This window comes from Physcomitrium patens, chromosome 7, assembly GCF_059467195.1.
Source record: "Physcomitrium patens ecotype Gransden chromosome 7, ASM5946719v1, whole genome shotgun sequence".
NCBI classification, from domain to species: domain Eukaryota; kingdom Viridiplantae; phylum Streptophyta; class Bryopsida; order Funariales; family Funariaceae; genus Physcomitrium; species Physcomitrium patens.
In genome coordinates, this window is record NC_143416.1 from 192,055 (window position 1) to 207,485 (window position 15,431).

General features: G+C 34.6%; 2 protein-coding genes across 6 annotated transcripts; one reads left to right on the forward strand and one right to left on the reverse strand.

Annotated features, from left to right (window-relative positions):
* Positions 1 to 655: 655 nt before the first annotated feature.
* LOC112284727 (cysteine protease ATG4B) lies at positions 656 to 5,074 on the forward strand. 4 transcript variants are annotated; one of them, XM_024524854.3, is made up of 10 exons: positions 656 to 1,076; positions 1,422 to 2,266; positions 2,502 to 2,587; positions 2,735 to 2,785; positions 2,941 to 3,326; positions 3,464 to 3,553; positions 3,675 to 3,813; positions 3,986 to 4,041; positions 4,339 to 4,409; positions 4,581 to 5,074. In XM_024524854.3, the coding sequence occupies exons 2-10, from the start codon at positions 2,074 to 2,076 to the stop codon at positions 4,757 to 4,759; spliced, it is 1,251 nt and encodes a 416-aa protein (XP_024380622.1). In that variant the 5' UTR covers positions 656 to 1,076; positions 1,422 to 2,073; the 3' UTR covers positions 4,760 to 5,074. The 4 variants fall into 4 exon arrangements, with proteins under 4 accessions (XP_024380622.1, XP_024380625.1, XP_090107738.1 ...); XM_090251612.1 differs by lacking the exon at positions 656 to 1,076 and adding an exon at positions 1,083 to 1,184; XM_024524857.3 differs by lacking the exon at positions 3,464 to 3,553.
* LOC112284726 (uncharacterized) lies at positions 5,016 to 7,661 on the reverse strand. 2 transcript variants are annotated; one of them, XR_012217912.2, is made up of 2 exons: positions 5,347 to 7,656; positions 5,016 to 5,155 (listed from the first exon to the last, which is right to left on the reverse strand). XR_012217912.2 is itself a non-coding variant. In XM_073535382.2 (1 exon), the coding sequence occupies exon 1, from the start codon at positions 7,394 to 7,396 to the stop codon at positions 5,594 to 5,596; it is 1,803 nt and encodes a 600-aa protein (XP_073391483.1). In that variant the 5' UTR covers positions 7,397 to 7,661; the 3' UTR covers positions 5,311 to 5,593. The 2 variants fall into 2 exon arrangements, 1 of the variants encoding a protein (XP_073391483.1); XM_073535382.2 differs by lacking the exon at positions 5,016 to 5,155 and having other exon boundaries at positions 5,311 to 7,661.
* Positions 7,662 to 15,431: the final 7,770 nt, after the last annotated feature.

Below are 15,431 nucleotides of genomic sequence, written 5' to 3' on the forward strand. Positions count from 1 at the left end.
CAATGAATATAATTGTGTACCTCACTATTCAAACATGCTCAACTTTGCACTTCTATGTGGAACAATGGCACAATTGACTTATTAAAGAAAAATTCTAATAATTCTTGGTCATGCATGTATCTACTTACTTTGAAGTTTTTGTTATTCATTTCAATTGACAAGAAAGAAAGGAAGAAAGAAATATATATATATATATATATATATATATATTTTCATATATAATCTTTGAAAAAAATAAAAATAAAGTTTACAAAAGGGTTAGAATTCTCTAAAGAAATGCAACATCAATCAATTGTAAAATGACTTGACACAAACGTTGGAGAGTGTGAACATTGACCATTAAAATGCTACCTCATCACACAATTTGCATAAAAAGTTGCTCTTCACTATAATCAAATGTGAAGTAATGAATGAGTTTTTGTGAAACTGTGAACTGATATTGTGCAGGGAGCTGGGGAAAACAAAAGAACAAACAAGGCATGGGGAATTGAAATGAGACTGCAAACCAAACCCGGCAACCATGCTTGTGGGGTCATTTAGCTTCGTCTTGTGCCAAGTGTGCCAAGGGGAGGGGGTGTGTGTGTGTGGGGAGGGCAGGGGCTGCGTGATCTCACCTCGAGTCCATCGCACCCAGTTGGACGATGCGCAAGAGTGTGGCAGAGCTGCAGAAGAGCACTTGGATTGAACTCAGTGTGCAGCTGGGTTTTGAATTCAGCGTCGTTTTCTATCACATGCCAAGAACAATCACAATCACAAGCACTTAGCAAACCATGGCGATGACGCATTCTGGGCACCCAGCTCGCTTCATCCCGGAATTTTGCGCTTATACCTGCTTTCAAGCGAATATGGGCTTTTTGTTGATGCTGTAGCGCCGCTTGCTATCAAGAGATTCCCCTCCTGTGATCGATCTTGTGCGTTGCTCGTAGTATTTTTTGTTTTTGTTTTGTTTTGTTTCATATAAATATATATATATATATATATATATATGCGAATGACAGGATTCGCATCCTCATTCGAAAGTTTTCCCGCCCCTTGTGGAATTTGCGGAAGGATTCGCCGTTGATTGGACTGCCGAGGTAGATTTGGTGTCAACTTCTCTTTCAGCTCGTCGTTTGGTTGTGGTTGTGATCGTGGCGTAAGGATTTTGAGGAGGCTAGGCTGTGTTGTTTGCATGGGCGAACCAGGTGTGAAATGTCGGGCTGTAGTGGTTGTTATTAGCGTGAGAAGTGAGGCGGCTTCTGATTGGAAGGTTTGAATTTACTAGCGTTAGAAGTGGGATTGAGTGGGATGAGTTGGTTTCGTTCAAGTTTGTTTGATTGTGTCTGTTTTGCGGTTGAAGTAGAGCTATCTGCTGTATTTTCCGTTTAAGCAAGTGGGTTTGATGAAGCGTGGATTGATGGATCAATATTTGTTTTGGCAAGGCGAGGAAGTGCGGGTCACTAAACGGATAGAGTCCCGGCATGCGAACGGGACGGCTGGGAGGAGACATATTCGGTGGAAATCGATCGCCTTTTGTTGAAGGAATTTAATTGAGTGCTGATTTCTTACGCTTTGTGGTCATGTGAGTTAGTTTGTGCACGGCAGAGACATTAGTGGCGAGCTGGAGCTCGATGTGGCAACACTTGTGTTGAGTAGCTTGCATTGGAACATTCCTGATTTCATTGTATTGAAACTAAAAGAGGAATGATTTTGAAGTTTTTAAGCAAAATCTAGTCAGAAGAGAATCAGGGTTGGTCGCAAACGATGAGCATGAAGCTTGATTGGTTTCGTTGTTCTTAAGTGGGAACCTTGTAGCGGGTGTTTTGTCAACCCCAATTTTTCACCCTCCAAGAGGATTGTCTCAGCTTTCTCTTAGTTCGGGAGCTGTGTATGTGTAAGATTTTGTAGATCAGCCTGCCCTCTGCTTGAGCGCTCTCAATCAAGATTTTGAGTAGTGCACATCCACAAAATGCTTATAATTGTACACTAAAGAATTAGCTGTGATTTGAGGTTAGTGGGTTCTTTTATATTTATCTGCTGGATAAGAAATCAGGGGCGCTGGAGGTGGTAAGGAGAGTAGTGAAGTGCGGCCCTATGCAGCGTCTGCAGGAGCTGCTGCTGAGGCACAGGTTTACGGCAGCCGACTCATCGTCAGGAGGTGAGATTTGGGTTTTAGGAATATGTTATAAAGTGTCCGCTGACGCCAACGATGAAGCTGTTTCGGCTCACGCTTTTGAAGAATTTCTCAATGATTTCAGTTCCCGCATCTGGATCACATATCGAAAAGGTTTGTTTTCTTTCCGTTCTTTCTAAAACTATTAGTGCATGCTAAACTGATGGGCTGTTGAGGTTGAAGGGAACGTGCCACTCAAACAAATGCTTTCATGTTTCCTTTGGACCTTCTTTCATCACTTCTCGTCGCACGGAAACTGAAAGAAGTTCAATTTTGTGGATTCTTTTGCTGCTATTGTGATACACTCATCTTGCTAGTTTGCCTTCTTTGCGCCGATGTGTTGCTGCAGGTTTTGAAAGTTTGGGTGAGTCAAAGTTGACAAGCGATGTGGGGTGGGGATGTATGTTACGCAGTGGTCAAATTCTTTTAGCTCAGGTAGTCCGTTTTTGCCCTTGCTTGGATCTATAAGTCTCATCTAATTCTTTGTTGCAGGCAGAAACTTGATAAGTTGGTCTCTTGCGCGTGCTATGTCGGTTTTTTTGTTGTGAGCACTGAACTATTAAACCTGGGCATGCGATGCAGGCTCTTGTTTGCCACTACTTGGGCAGAACATGGCGACGGAACGCTTGCCAGGTTGTGCTTATTTTTCTCCACGCATGTTCACTTGTGAACCTGGCGCTTTCTTTCTAAGGATGTTGAGTGTTTGATTCTTGGCCTGTTTTGGCTATCTGATGTGCACATGACCTGTTCCGAAGCTGTTTTTGAAACTTATTTAATCTGTTGTACAGGAATGTTTGCAAGAGTATCTGCAAATTTTGCAAAGCTTTGGTGACTCTGAATCGTGCTCTTTCTCGATTCATAATTTGCTGGAGGCGGGTAGACCTTTTGGCTTGGCTGCTGGGTCTTGGCTCGGACCTTACGCTCTTTGTAGGACACTAGAAGCGCTGGCAAAGGCAGACGAGGATCAGAATGCAAAGAAGGGTGGCAAGCGAGCATTACCATTTGCTGTATATGTTGTCTCTGGGGAAACTGAGGGTGACAGAGGTGGTGCACCCGTTCGGTGTGTGGAAGATGCAGCAGTGCTGTGCTCCAAGTGGGGAGAGGCTACTGAAGAATGGAGCCCCCTGGTGGTGCTCGTGCCCCTTGTCCTTGGCCTTGACAAGTTGAACCCTAGGTTTGTGTCATTGCTCCATTCTGCTTGGCCTTTGCATCATTTTCTGAAAGTGGGAATGTGTGCAACAGTGTCGAGTATTGATGTGAGTGATGACATTTAGCTTTGGATAACCTTACTGGAACCTTCACGGTTATCAGATGTCTTTTCTTTTATTGGAGATCTCGTATATTTCAAATTGAACATGTGATATTTAGGCTTCACCGGTGCCCACGTGTTTCAAAGCTCAAGTTAAGAGATGACTTCCTCCTCTTCTTCTTTTTCATTTTGTTTTGTTTTATTTTTGGTTCAGAATTTTAGGGGTATTAGGACCCTTTGAAGTTATCACAGAGTTGCCATTGTTTTGTGAAGGTATTTGCCATCGTTGAGGGCGACGTTTACTTTACCTCAAAGCCTTGGAGTTGCAGGTGGTAAGCCAGGAGCTTCTACTCACTTGATAGGTGTTCAAGGTGATCAGGCGATGTACTTGGACCCCCATGAGAATCAGCAGGTGGGATATGTGTGGATATATTGTGCTAAATGTGCAGTAGCCCTCTTACAGAATTTGCTTAGTCACAGTGACGGTTAACAAACATTCAGAGCTTGCGAATGAACTGCACAAAATTGCATAGACGTTTCTATAAAGCATAGAGAGCTGATGATTTACAGCGATGATGTTGCAGGTTTTTGCAGTAACACCTGAGAATTTGGAGCTGGACACCAGCTTCTATCATTGCAGGTAATTGGTTTACATTACTACACAAATTCTAGTAGAGTTCGATTGAAAACATGTACAGAAAGTTTACTAGATACATTACATAAAGAATTGCTAGTTGTGATTGACATCAAATGATTGGAGATCATTCGAAGGATATCGAAATATGTCCTTTTCGATGTAGACAAAAATTTGAAGATGCTGGGTATGCATTTAGAAGTTATTTACGTCTTTCACCTTTCAGATGTGCATCTGGTGTATTTTATGTAACAACGGACTGGTGACTTGGAGTTGTGTTTTCTGGGATGAAACTTACTACAGTGTCGTGCGGCGTCTCCCATTGGATTCGATTGATCCATCTCTTGCTATTGGTTTCTACTGTCGGGATCGAGGTAAGTCTGCATCATTTGTTTGTATCTACAGATGTTTCATGGCAAGTTTTTTTTACCATTTGTTCAGGTGATCAGAAAACTGTGATCAACTTTGTGAATCTTCTTTTGATGAAGGGTTCCTACGCTGTTGGTTTCTTCTAATTGCTTGAATTTGTTGGCCTTGTGTATCAGCCGAATTCGATGATCTCTGTGCGCGTTCATCAGAGTTGGTCAAGCAATACAACGGTGCACCCATTTTTACTGTTGCCGAGAAGTCTGCTCCTTCGAAGCTACAGAACAGCAGCGACATGGGTCTGGAAGAATCATTTTCTAAAGACCCTTCATCTGAAGACGACTGGCAAATGCTTTGATGGTAATGTTGGAGTCGTGCCGTCGTTGGACCCAGTATGCCATCCTTTGTTCTATAGAGTTTTTCAGGATCGAATGGTGTGATGTCCAAGCACTCAAACTTATGATTTTGATTCCGCATGACACTCAGCTATTGATGACCTTGCAGCAACCTTGGAATGCTGTTGTATAGAACTATTCGTTCAATCATCTTTCTAGTTTGAGTTTTATCTATTTCTTAAGGTATTCAGTATTGTATCGGTTCGTTTCCATTAATTTGTACATATTCCATCTGTGATTACATTTTCTTGAATAAATCAGTTTCTTTTTTCATCTCATTTTCCGACATTGATTTGATACCCACATGCCCATCTATTTTCAATAATTCTTCTGTCCCTGAATATGGCATCGATCAATATCTGCAGGCAAGAGATCCAACATCTGTCTTAGACTGTGAACAACGTTTAACTCCATAAACTTGGAGCTTGAATCACGATTCTATATAAAAAAATTTATAAATAAATAAATAAATAAAAACTAAAGCTGTTCAGAATAAGCAATTAGTCATAGCAGAATCTTGAAAATGTTGCTTTATTACTATTGACAATACCTGTTCATCGCAATTCGATGAGAGGATTGCGACGTTACAATATGGATCACTTCGATGATGTTTACATGAAAGCCGCAGCACATGCCTCAATTTCTCGACCACATAATACACTCGAAATGGAGCTAACTGCAACTACTACTAGAACACCTTGTACAAAATAATACAGCCTCTGCATGCTCTCCTGGGCTAGTTCAAACTCCTGGTTCTGGAGAGAGCAGATCTAATGTGTGTATAGGGATGGTTGAGCTCAGGTGGGTATCAAGACATGATGTGTGGTAGTTTGAACACTAGCAAGGCATCTCTCAAGGGCGCGGGTTTCGATGGCAACGGCATCTAGATCTGCCTGCACGCTCTTGACATCGAGTGAAGATGTCTGAAGCTCCTCCAGCTGGGCTTGCAATTCGGCGATGTCACGCCCAGTCTTGTCCATCTCCAACACTCTATCCACAATGACTGCGAACGTCTCGTGAATGGTAGTCAACTGCCGGTACGATTGGCGACACACAGGGTCCTTCTTAGCATCTCGAAATACCAGCTCGTCCACGAGAGCATAAGTGCGGCGAAGCCGATCGTTAGTGGCATTGCTGTCACGCTGTAGATCACGAGTATCAGTTGTGATTTTTGCGATGTCCGTCTCCTGCTTCTGGCTGTTCTTGACGAGCTCCGTAATGCGGAAAACGTAAGATGATCTCTTGGGTCGTCCGGAGATTTCTTTCAAGTCCATTTTCAGCGTCCATGCCTGTTCCTCCCGAACACGAAGTTTCTCCTTGGAGCGCTGAAGTTGTTGGCGGACGTTTTTAAGCTTCATCATCTTCGATGTTATGTTTCCTTCCCCGGTGACTTCTTGTTCCAACTCGGCTTTCTTCTCCTCTAAGGGTCGCCTCACCGCCTCCCATTCGGCCTGCAAAGCCGCCATGTGCTGCTTCCCCTGTTCGGCTTGGTCCTGCAACTCCTCGAGAGCTACAGACGGCGATGGCTTCGATGGGTCCAATGCGAAAGTCACAGCTTCCCGTAGAGCAGCTATTTCACCCTCTTCTTCCTGAATTCTCTTTTCTTTAACCTCGTGTTCCTCTATTAACACCGAAATATGATCCTCCATGGCTTGCACTTCGGCCTCCATCTTATCTGCCTCGGATAAAAGCTCTTTTAGCTGCTTCTGCAGCTCGGATACAACATTGGCATCTCTTTCAACTTCATCGCCATTCGTACCATCACCAAGACGAGCATTATCCTCACTGAACAGATGTGCCTGGTTGAGGGACTCGGGAGGCAATTGACGCGGCAGAAACTCACCATAGGTCGTAACGGCCACATTACCGTCCCGCGCACGCCCTTTCACCTTTAAATTAGATGCTGCAGAGCGTGCCCTAATCGTGTCCTTCACATTCAGCTCGAGCAGAGACGGTATGAGCGAGTGGCGCGGTTTCGCCTTCACTGTTACAAGCAATGGTTTCACTTGCTTAACGCCCTCCACAGTTTTCACAGCCGACATCCGCAGCGGGCAACTCTGAAACCGCAACATCAGGTCCCTCTCACCATCATCACCAGCCCCAGTTAGATGGTAATCACCGTGCGCTTTCGACAATGCTTCCAGCACGAGACCACTCATACGCGCGCTGTACGTCGATGCAAGGTTACTACCTCCAGTTCGAGCTTTCCGACCTTTGCTAGCTTTTGAGGACGACGCCGCTGCTGACGATGATTTCGAGAGCTTGTCAAGCAGGAAGCGCAGCAATGCGTGCGTGTCCTTGTGAGACGGGTACAGAAACTGATGAAAGCTAAGGTCACCGCGGTATCCCAGCAACTTGACCGCGGCTGCCAAATCGGTGCACACTCGAAACCGCTCCGCTGTGCCCGTAGGCAGGCTTGTAGGCACAGGGGCAGAGCCATTAGCACCATCTGCATTAAAACGAGACAACGAATTCAAAGCTTGTCCGCAGATACTGACGAGTGCGCTCGAGTTGAGTTCATTCCCTGCTTTGGCTCCGTCCGGCACCACAATCCCCGCTTGTTGCAGCGCCACCAGCACAATCTGTTGCGCATCGTCCATGGCAGCAGCCGGATCGACCAATCTAAGACCTCTTGGGCAATCAAATTCAACCCTCGTGCTCTGTAAGCAGCACTAAACCCTAAAACCTATCAAGGCTCCAGGCAGAACCACGAGTTCTGTCTGCAATTCTCGCTCGCTCAAAAAGTCGCGGCCATCGTCACCGTGGAACCCTCCGCTCATCGGTTGCGTCAGGCGATCGCCGTAGCTGTTCCGATTGCACCACAGCATTGTTGAAGCTTCCACCACCAGCGACACACTCCGATTCCATCACCTCTCCTCACCCAAACCCTAGTTCCCGTCGGACTTCTCTTCTCCACCCTCCTCTCAAATCCGATTGGCCGACGTGTCATCCTACGTGTCCAGCCTATGTGGCAACCTACGTGGCATTCTCATTCGTCGTGTTAGTGTTACTTTTTCACTCTGCTTCGACACTTTCATTAATGTTCCATGTAGTTCTAAATTGGACTGAATTGATTCACATTTTTCATTTGTTGTGCTACATTTTATTGTTTGAAATATGTTGTCTTTATAGATATATATATATATATATAAATACACACTCTTCTTTAGTAAACTCTTTTCGTTAACTCATACAACAATATCTAAAATGTCTTTTATTTTTAAAATAGAAAAATATGTTCATTATAAAGTAGTGTTTGCAAATTACTTGGGTATAAATTATTTTTTAGAAAATACCTCACATTAGACTTCGTTTTATATATAAATCAAAATGACTCAAATGTGCAAAGAATTTATGATATTGATTGATTTGAAAGTGTTATAAGGTTTTTTTAAATAATTGCTTAGTAACCTCATGGGTAACATAAAACTTGAAACTAGATTAAAATCTTTTTAGGATGTTTCATTAAAATTCAACCATGTTCATATACAGATCCTCTTCGTCTATAAATAGGAGCGCATACAATTTAGTATGCAAATGTGATATGTAAATAGGAATTCTGTTTGAAATGGAGATTTTACTTCTCATGCTCACAAGTGTCTCAATGTTTGGATAGGATATCGTTGGTCATATTTTAATTCTTTTACGTTAATTGGCTATTTTTGTATACATCAAAAAAAAAAACTTGTTATTATTTACCTTGTTGAGTCGTCACCAACTATTTTAGTATGGTTTTAACATTTTAATCACTATCATCAGTTTAATCACTTTCAAAATCATCATCATTTTAATCACTATCAACATACATATATATGCCACAGATTTTGAAATCAGTGGAGTTTAATATCACAGAACTTTTGCAGCGAACTTGCCTGAATGCAATCAATTAAATTTCTCCAACCCGGGTAAAAAATTAAGTAGTATTAATTTCGAAAAATATAACTATGGGATGAAAGTTCTGAGACACATGCTTGTATTTTGGTGGTTTTAGAACAGGTTGAAACTACTTTCAATGTAATTTCAAAAAAATCGTATTTAAAACTTTTTTCTAAAATTGAAGTTATGATTATTTTTCAATAACTAAAAAAATTCTGCATTGTAAAAACAAAAAAGAAACATTTTTTTTGAAATTGACATCCCAAAAAACTAATTAACAACACATAAAAAGCAATATCAATTAATGATCATTCGTGCTAAGCTTCACATTCAGGATTAGATACAACGTCTAAATATCTGTATTAAAAACATAATGAAATAAAATATCAATAAGATTTCCTAAAAATGATCCTTATGGGCAAAAAAGAAAAAAGAAAAATACAAATCCTACTAATTAAAAAATCTTTTTAAAAAAAGAAATAAACTCAATAGATCATTATCAAGCATTTTTCCACAGATAATATAAATAAAATTAATTTCTATTTTTAGAAGTTGTTAATCTAAAAACTATAAAGACACTGATTAAATACATCAAAATATACATTAACATAAAATTCATGAATCAGAAGATAGAATTACTACAACAAAGAAATACCTCATACCAAATCATTTGAGTTAATTAGTTCATCCATCAAATTCACAAGGGGAGTGAACTTCGTTTTTTTATTTCATTTTGCTACATTTCTTCTAAGAAGATTCTAGCCATCTTTTCACTATTAAAGCACTTTTTTGTAAATATCACTGTACATTAGGCTAACATCCTCTTTTATATTGCTCTCTAGAAAAACACTTATATTTGATGGCACCATTGCAAACAAGAATGCAATATACAAGTGACTATAGAAGAAAAAATATTTTGTTAAATTTACTCTAATGTACTTCATTTTTTGTCCTTGAGATTTTTTTATTTTTTATTATTGAATAAGCTATGTATGACAAATTTTATTTATCTTTGTTTATTTTGGCTCAAAACATAAAAGAAGACCTAAGTTTTTTAATATTTAGTGTCATTTTAGAAACAAATGCAATGTTGCCAAACTATTTTTCCATCATCTTAACTTTAATAATATGATAACTAAAACATTTGATAATTAGCTAAATTCTATTATAAAGACAATTAGTTGGATTAAGATTATACAAAAGCATCACATATGTGCCAACTTTTAATGTGAGCTTATACAAAGGCCACCTACTTATTTCTAGTGTATTCATGTATTCTATTAGAACAATCTTTGTGCCTTTCAAATCATCAACCTTAGTTGAGCTCAAAACATCTTTACTTTTTCTTGGAATTGATTCTAATATTGTTTTGTTTATCATAGTGGCTTTACCATTATGGGTACCAAAAATAGTATTTTAACCAAAAATTCCTTACCTTTTAGGCTAATTTATATATCAAGGTATGTCTTGCGAATTAAACTAAAAATATCTTGCGGACCTAAGAGCATGGATGGTAAAAAATAAACATAATCTTCTTAAATAGCCATGAGTTTATTTTCACCAAGCACAAGAAACAAATTGACAAATATTCTATCTACAAACTTGGCATGTATATCATGTATGGCAGTTGCATATATAATATTTTGCAAATAAAGAATATGAACATATCTCAAAAATTTGGATTCTTTTATTAAAGATGATCCAATCTTTGGCCTAATTTTTCTTAAAATCATTAAGAAGACTTATTTAAAAACATAAAATATGACAAAAATAAGGCCTCTAAATGACTCATTATTTTTTGGTTATGTCTTAGAGTATTATTGTATTGCATGTCGTCCTATTTGAAAATGCATTGGGCATTTGGTTGTGGAAGGTGATGTTGTGTTATACAAATATCTAAGAATCCTAATATGTTTCATCTTTATAAGAAGAATATAATCTAAATTTTAATTCAAAGGCGCTTAAATCCAATACAAAGTACTCAAAAATACTCTTCTTAGCAATCTCAACCATATATAAATTCCAATTACCTTATTACTTTCATAATTAAGAAAATTTGATTTTTCTTTGCAAGCATTAATACTAATCGACAAGCTTTAGTAAGTTGTAGCTCTTAATCTAAGTGTCCACTTAGAGAAAAAAAATTGCATATAAATGCCACTATAAGTCTTTTATGTGCTTAAAAAGAATTCACCCCAATTCAACTTACAAATTGTGAGAAAATGCCCAAAAATTATACTAATGTTACTTGGCTGCTAACTAATAAGTTGATGAAAATGTTCTAGTAGTAATTTCTCCTTCTCCAACTATTAACTTTAATTCAAAATTGGTGAGTAGCTTGATCTTTAAGTCTTCTAAAACCATGCCAAATTTCACTTTGATCCAACTAGTAGATCTTTAGATATCATAGAAATCCTACCCAATTTCAAACTGCCAACTTCAGACACCTTCTTGTATAAAAACTTACATATCTTTCAATTTCACTATTAGATTATCAAAAAAAATTTACATAAACTTGGCACACCTAATTAAGCAAGTACTACCAAATTTTTAACCATAGATGTGACACCAATTTTACGAACTAGCTGAGAGTGCTAGCCCTAATTATATTGCATAAATTCTAAGTTGCCAATACAAACCTTGACTTTGAACAACAATTTCAAAGTCAAATCAAACCCTACAAAAACAAGCCTTACATGTCTAGAAGAAGCTTTAAGCTAGCTTTCAAATCTTAATAGCAAATCTTCAACTAAAATCCTATTTTTTTCCTAGGTTGTTGTTTTAATGGCTAGAGGTTTGATTTTGACTTTGTCTTACAAATAGTCGACCCTTGGATATCAATCTAACATATCCTAGGGATTTTTAAGCCCAACCCTACCTTCAATTCAATCCTAATATCAACCATGCTAATTATTTATTTCTTTTAGTCTAATTTTATTAACTTATGGTCTTTCTAAGGCGTTAAAAGAGCCTCTACATGCTAGAAGGTAAAAATTATTAATTAAATTTTAACCTATTAATTATTAAGACAAGAAAATAAACTAAGAGACTTTTATAAAAGTCATGTTTAAATATCTTAAATTATTATTGAACAAAGATAATTAGATATTAATAATATATATATTATATTTTTATTATATAATTATATTATATTACAATAACAAATTGTCTACAACTTCAAATACTAACTTATTTATTATTAGAGCTTTATTTCAAAGAATTAATCGTATTTATTATATTAGATCTATGAGATTCACTTGTCTTTGAATATTGCAAAAGAATGAGCTATTCAATTCAATTGGAACTTTGAATTTAGAGTATATTTTCCTACCACTTTGTAGCAATAGAACATCAATCTCCAAAAATACAATTGTGAGAAAAAATTTATTATTTTTACACATAATTTTTAAAAAGAAAAAAGACAAGACTTTTTGTTTAATCTTTAATTGAGTTCTCAATTCTATATTGACTTATGCTTAGAATCATCTAAAAGAATATATATATATATATATATATATATATATAAGGGCTGTAAAGCTTGTAAAAAATCTACTAATATCCTATGCATAAGAAATGTAACAAAACTAAAATAAAATTATGTTGTTGTTTGCATTTCTACAACTTTAATTAGAGATAGCTTTTATACATCACATGTGTCATGTATGCCAATAGCTACATATATAATTCTTAATTTTTCAGGGACACACCTATGAATTTGTCATAATTCAAATAATGTGGTATCCTTGACTTATGTAAAAAATGTTTTAATAAAATATTATTTAATTATTGAGAAATTGACAAAATCTAAGCAACAAATTTTAGTGCCATAATGATGCTTTTTCTAAGCTTTTTACTTGTTATTAATTGTTCTACATAAGTTATATAATAAAATCTCCAAAGATTATTTTTTGGACTCTTTGGTATGATCTTGTTTGTCTCAAAGAACTCAATCAATATAATTTTTATAATCTTGTGTGATTAAAAATTTATCTAATATTATTATTTTTATTGAATAATTTTTATTTTTTAATTAGATAAGGAGACTTGTAGTTATGTAATAGATAGATAAATACCATGTATTTTATAAACATTTAATTGTTATATCACTTCAAATTCTAAGACTTAGAATTTTTTTTAATATTATTAAATTTAGTTATGATTTTTAAGACTAATATAATTGAGATTATGACTCTTAAAATATATATGAATAAAATCATGAGTTCATTATTAAAAAAAAAAAACTTATATTTGAAGAAAGAAAAAAATTTGAATAATATAATACAAAAGAAAAAATTTGGATCCGAAATATAAAACCTTGTGATTTTAAAAGGTTGACACAATATTTTGCAAAAAACCTTACTCATACTAAATTAAAATACTTGGTTGAATATATTAGGTCACTCTTTTAATTTTTGATTGTGTATAAGTTTTATTTATGATTTTGGCTATTTAAAATTATTAATAAAGTTAATATATAAAACAAATATCTAAACTTATATACTACTAGAATTGTATTGTTGTATAGTTGCACCATTTAGTGCAACCTTCTTGATTTGACGATAAAAGAATATATATATTTTTTGCTATACTATGTTGGCGTCTATAATATTAAGTATGTTTAGGAATTTTTCAAAAAGTTTACTTAGTAGATCTTTACAAAAAAAATTAATGAACTTTAGATAATTAAATTATTTATATTTTTATGCATTGATTATATACTATTAAAAGAATCAACCAATTTGAAAAAAAAAACTTCTATCTACATACATGTAATAATTGTAATTATAGACTTGTAGTTAAATTACACAATTAGAATTGCTTCAATTTGTCACATTATTTTTATGATAAATTATGAATAACATTATTCAAACTTTTGATGTCTAAGTAAACAATCAAAATTCTAAATTCTTATTAGTAGATGCAAGAGCTTTCATGTATGAAAAAAAAAATATGTTAATTTTTTATATTTATGCCAAACCCATTTTTAATGGCAGAAAGACTTCAAATGGAATTCTAAACTAATATTAAGTTAATTAAAATATTTTAAGAAAAAAAATATAGATATTCTTTTAGAATATTATTTCTATAATTATTCAATTGATCTTTAATTTAAGTGCTATTTGGACCAAATCTATAGTTTATTATAAAACAGATTGATTGCATTCAAGGAGCTTATTAATAAGAATTTAACTAAAAACTTCATATACCATTCAAAATCTCTAATATGAGGTCTTATCTTATTTTTCAAGAAAAAAAATGGATCATTGTGGATGTTTTTAGATTATCAAAATCTCCACAAGATTATCATAAAAAATTAATATCTTATATTTGTGATATTAAAACTTTTTGATTAATTGAATCAAGCCAAGATCCATACAAAATAGATCTACAAGGAATATACAACTTGATATGTATAAAAGAAAGAGATAAATAGAAGATTGCCTTTTAAACCATATATGAGAATTTAAAATATATTTTCATGCTTTTTGGACTCACAAATATACTCGTTCGTTTTTAATATCTTATAAATGATTTTTTTTGAGAATTTTTGGATAATTTTGTCATCTATTATCTAAAACATATTTTAGTATATTCTAAAAATATACAAGAGTATAAACTTCTTATTTATTTTGTGTTATAAAAACTTAGAGATTTAGAATTTTATGCCAAGAAAAAATATATATATCATACTATTCAAGCTGACTTCTTAGAATATATCATTTTAAAGAATGGTCTTATGATAGATCCTAAGAAAATTTAGACTATTATAGATTAGAAGATTAAAATAATAATAAGATATATTTAATATTTTTTTAAAATTTTCCGATTATTATTAAATATTTATCAAGAATTTTTGTCAAGTTGCAATTTCACATATATGTTTAACTTATAAAGAAAAATTTGAGTGGAGTGAAGATGTAGAAGCATCTTTTGAAGCTTTAAAGATGGCTTTTACTTTTTTTACTAATCTTGTATGGCATCAACTTCTCCGAGATATTTTTTATGGAAACAAATTCATTGAATTTTGCTTTAAGTGGGATATTCTAATAAATTAAAGAAGATGACAAACTTCATCTAGTAGCTTTTTATTTAGAAATATTTATTCTATTAGCATTAGCTATAAGATCCACCACAAAGAGATTCTTATAATTGTGAATTCATTTCAAAGATGAAATTATTATCTAGAAGGTACTTCAAGTCTATTCATTATGTATACAAAATCCAAGAACTTTGAGTATTTTATGTCAAAATATTTTTTAAATCATTGATAAGCCCTTTAAAGCATATCTTTATTAAGATATAAATTCAAGATTATTTATTGACTAAAAAAACAATAAAATTTATCATATATCATTTTTAGATTTTTTTATCTTGTATTAAAAGAAAGAGATGCAACTTTTAATCAATAACAAATATTTTTTTTAAAGCCAAAGCAATTTCATCTTTGGGTGGTGAAATCAACATTGACTATTGATTTAATTTTATTTTAAAGTTCAATCAAATATATCCTTAAATTTTCTTTTTCAAAATATAAAAAATAATTTAACTAAATTTCATGATAGTTTTAAGTTTAAATTCAAGAATAATATATTATATTTCAAAAGGTAGTCATATGTTCTAAAATAAAACACAACTATACGCTCATCAAGCTTGTTACAATTTTTTAGTTGCAGGATATTTTTAATACAACAATATCTTAAAATCTACATTAAAATATTTTTTTTAGCTTCAAATATAGAAGGTAGTTTAAGACTTTAT

Coding starts and splice junctions, on each gene's coding strand:
- LOC112284727 (XM_024524854.3), top strand. CDS start 2,074: ATGCAGCGTCTGCAGGAGCTGCTGCTGAGGCACAGGTTTACGGCAGCC. Junction 3,554..3,674: donor CCACGTGTTTCAAAGCTCAA/GTTAAGAGATGA, acceptor TGTTTTGTGAAG/GTATTTGCCATCGTTGAGGG. Junction 4,410..4,580: donor TTTCTACTGTCGGGATCGAG/GTAAGTCTGCAT, acceptor CTTGTGTATCAG/CCGAATTCGATGATCTCTGT.
- LOC112284726 (XM_073535382.2), bottom strand. CDS start 7,396: ATGGACGATGCGCAACAGATTGTGCTGGTGGCGCTGCAACAAGCGGGG.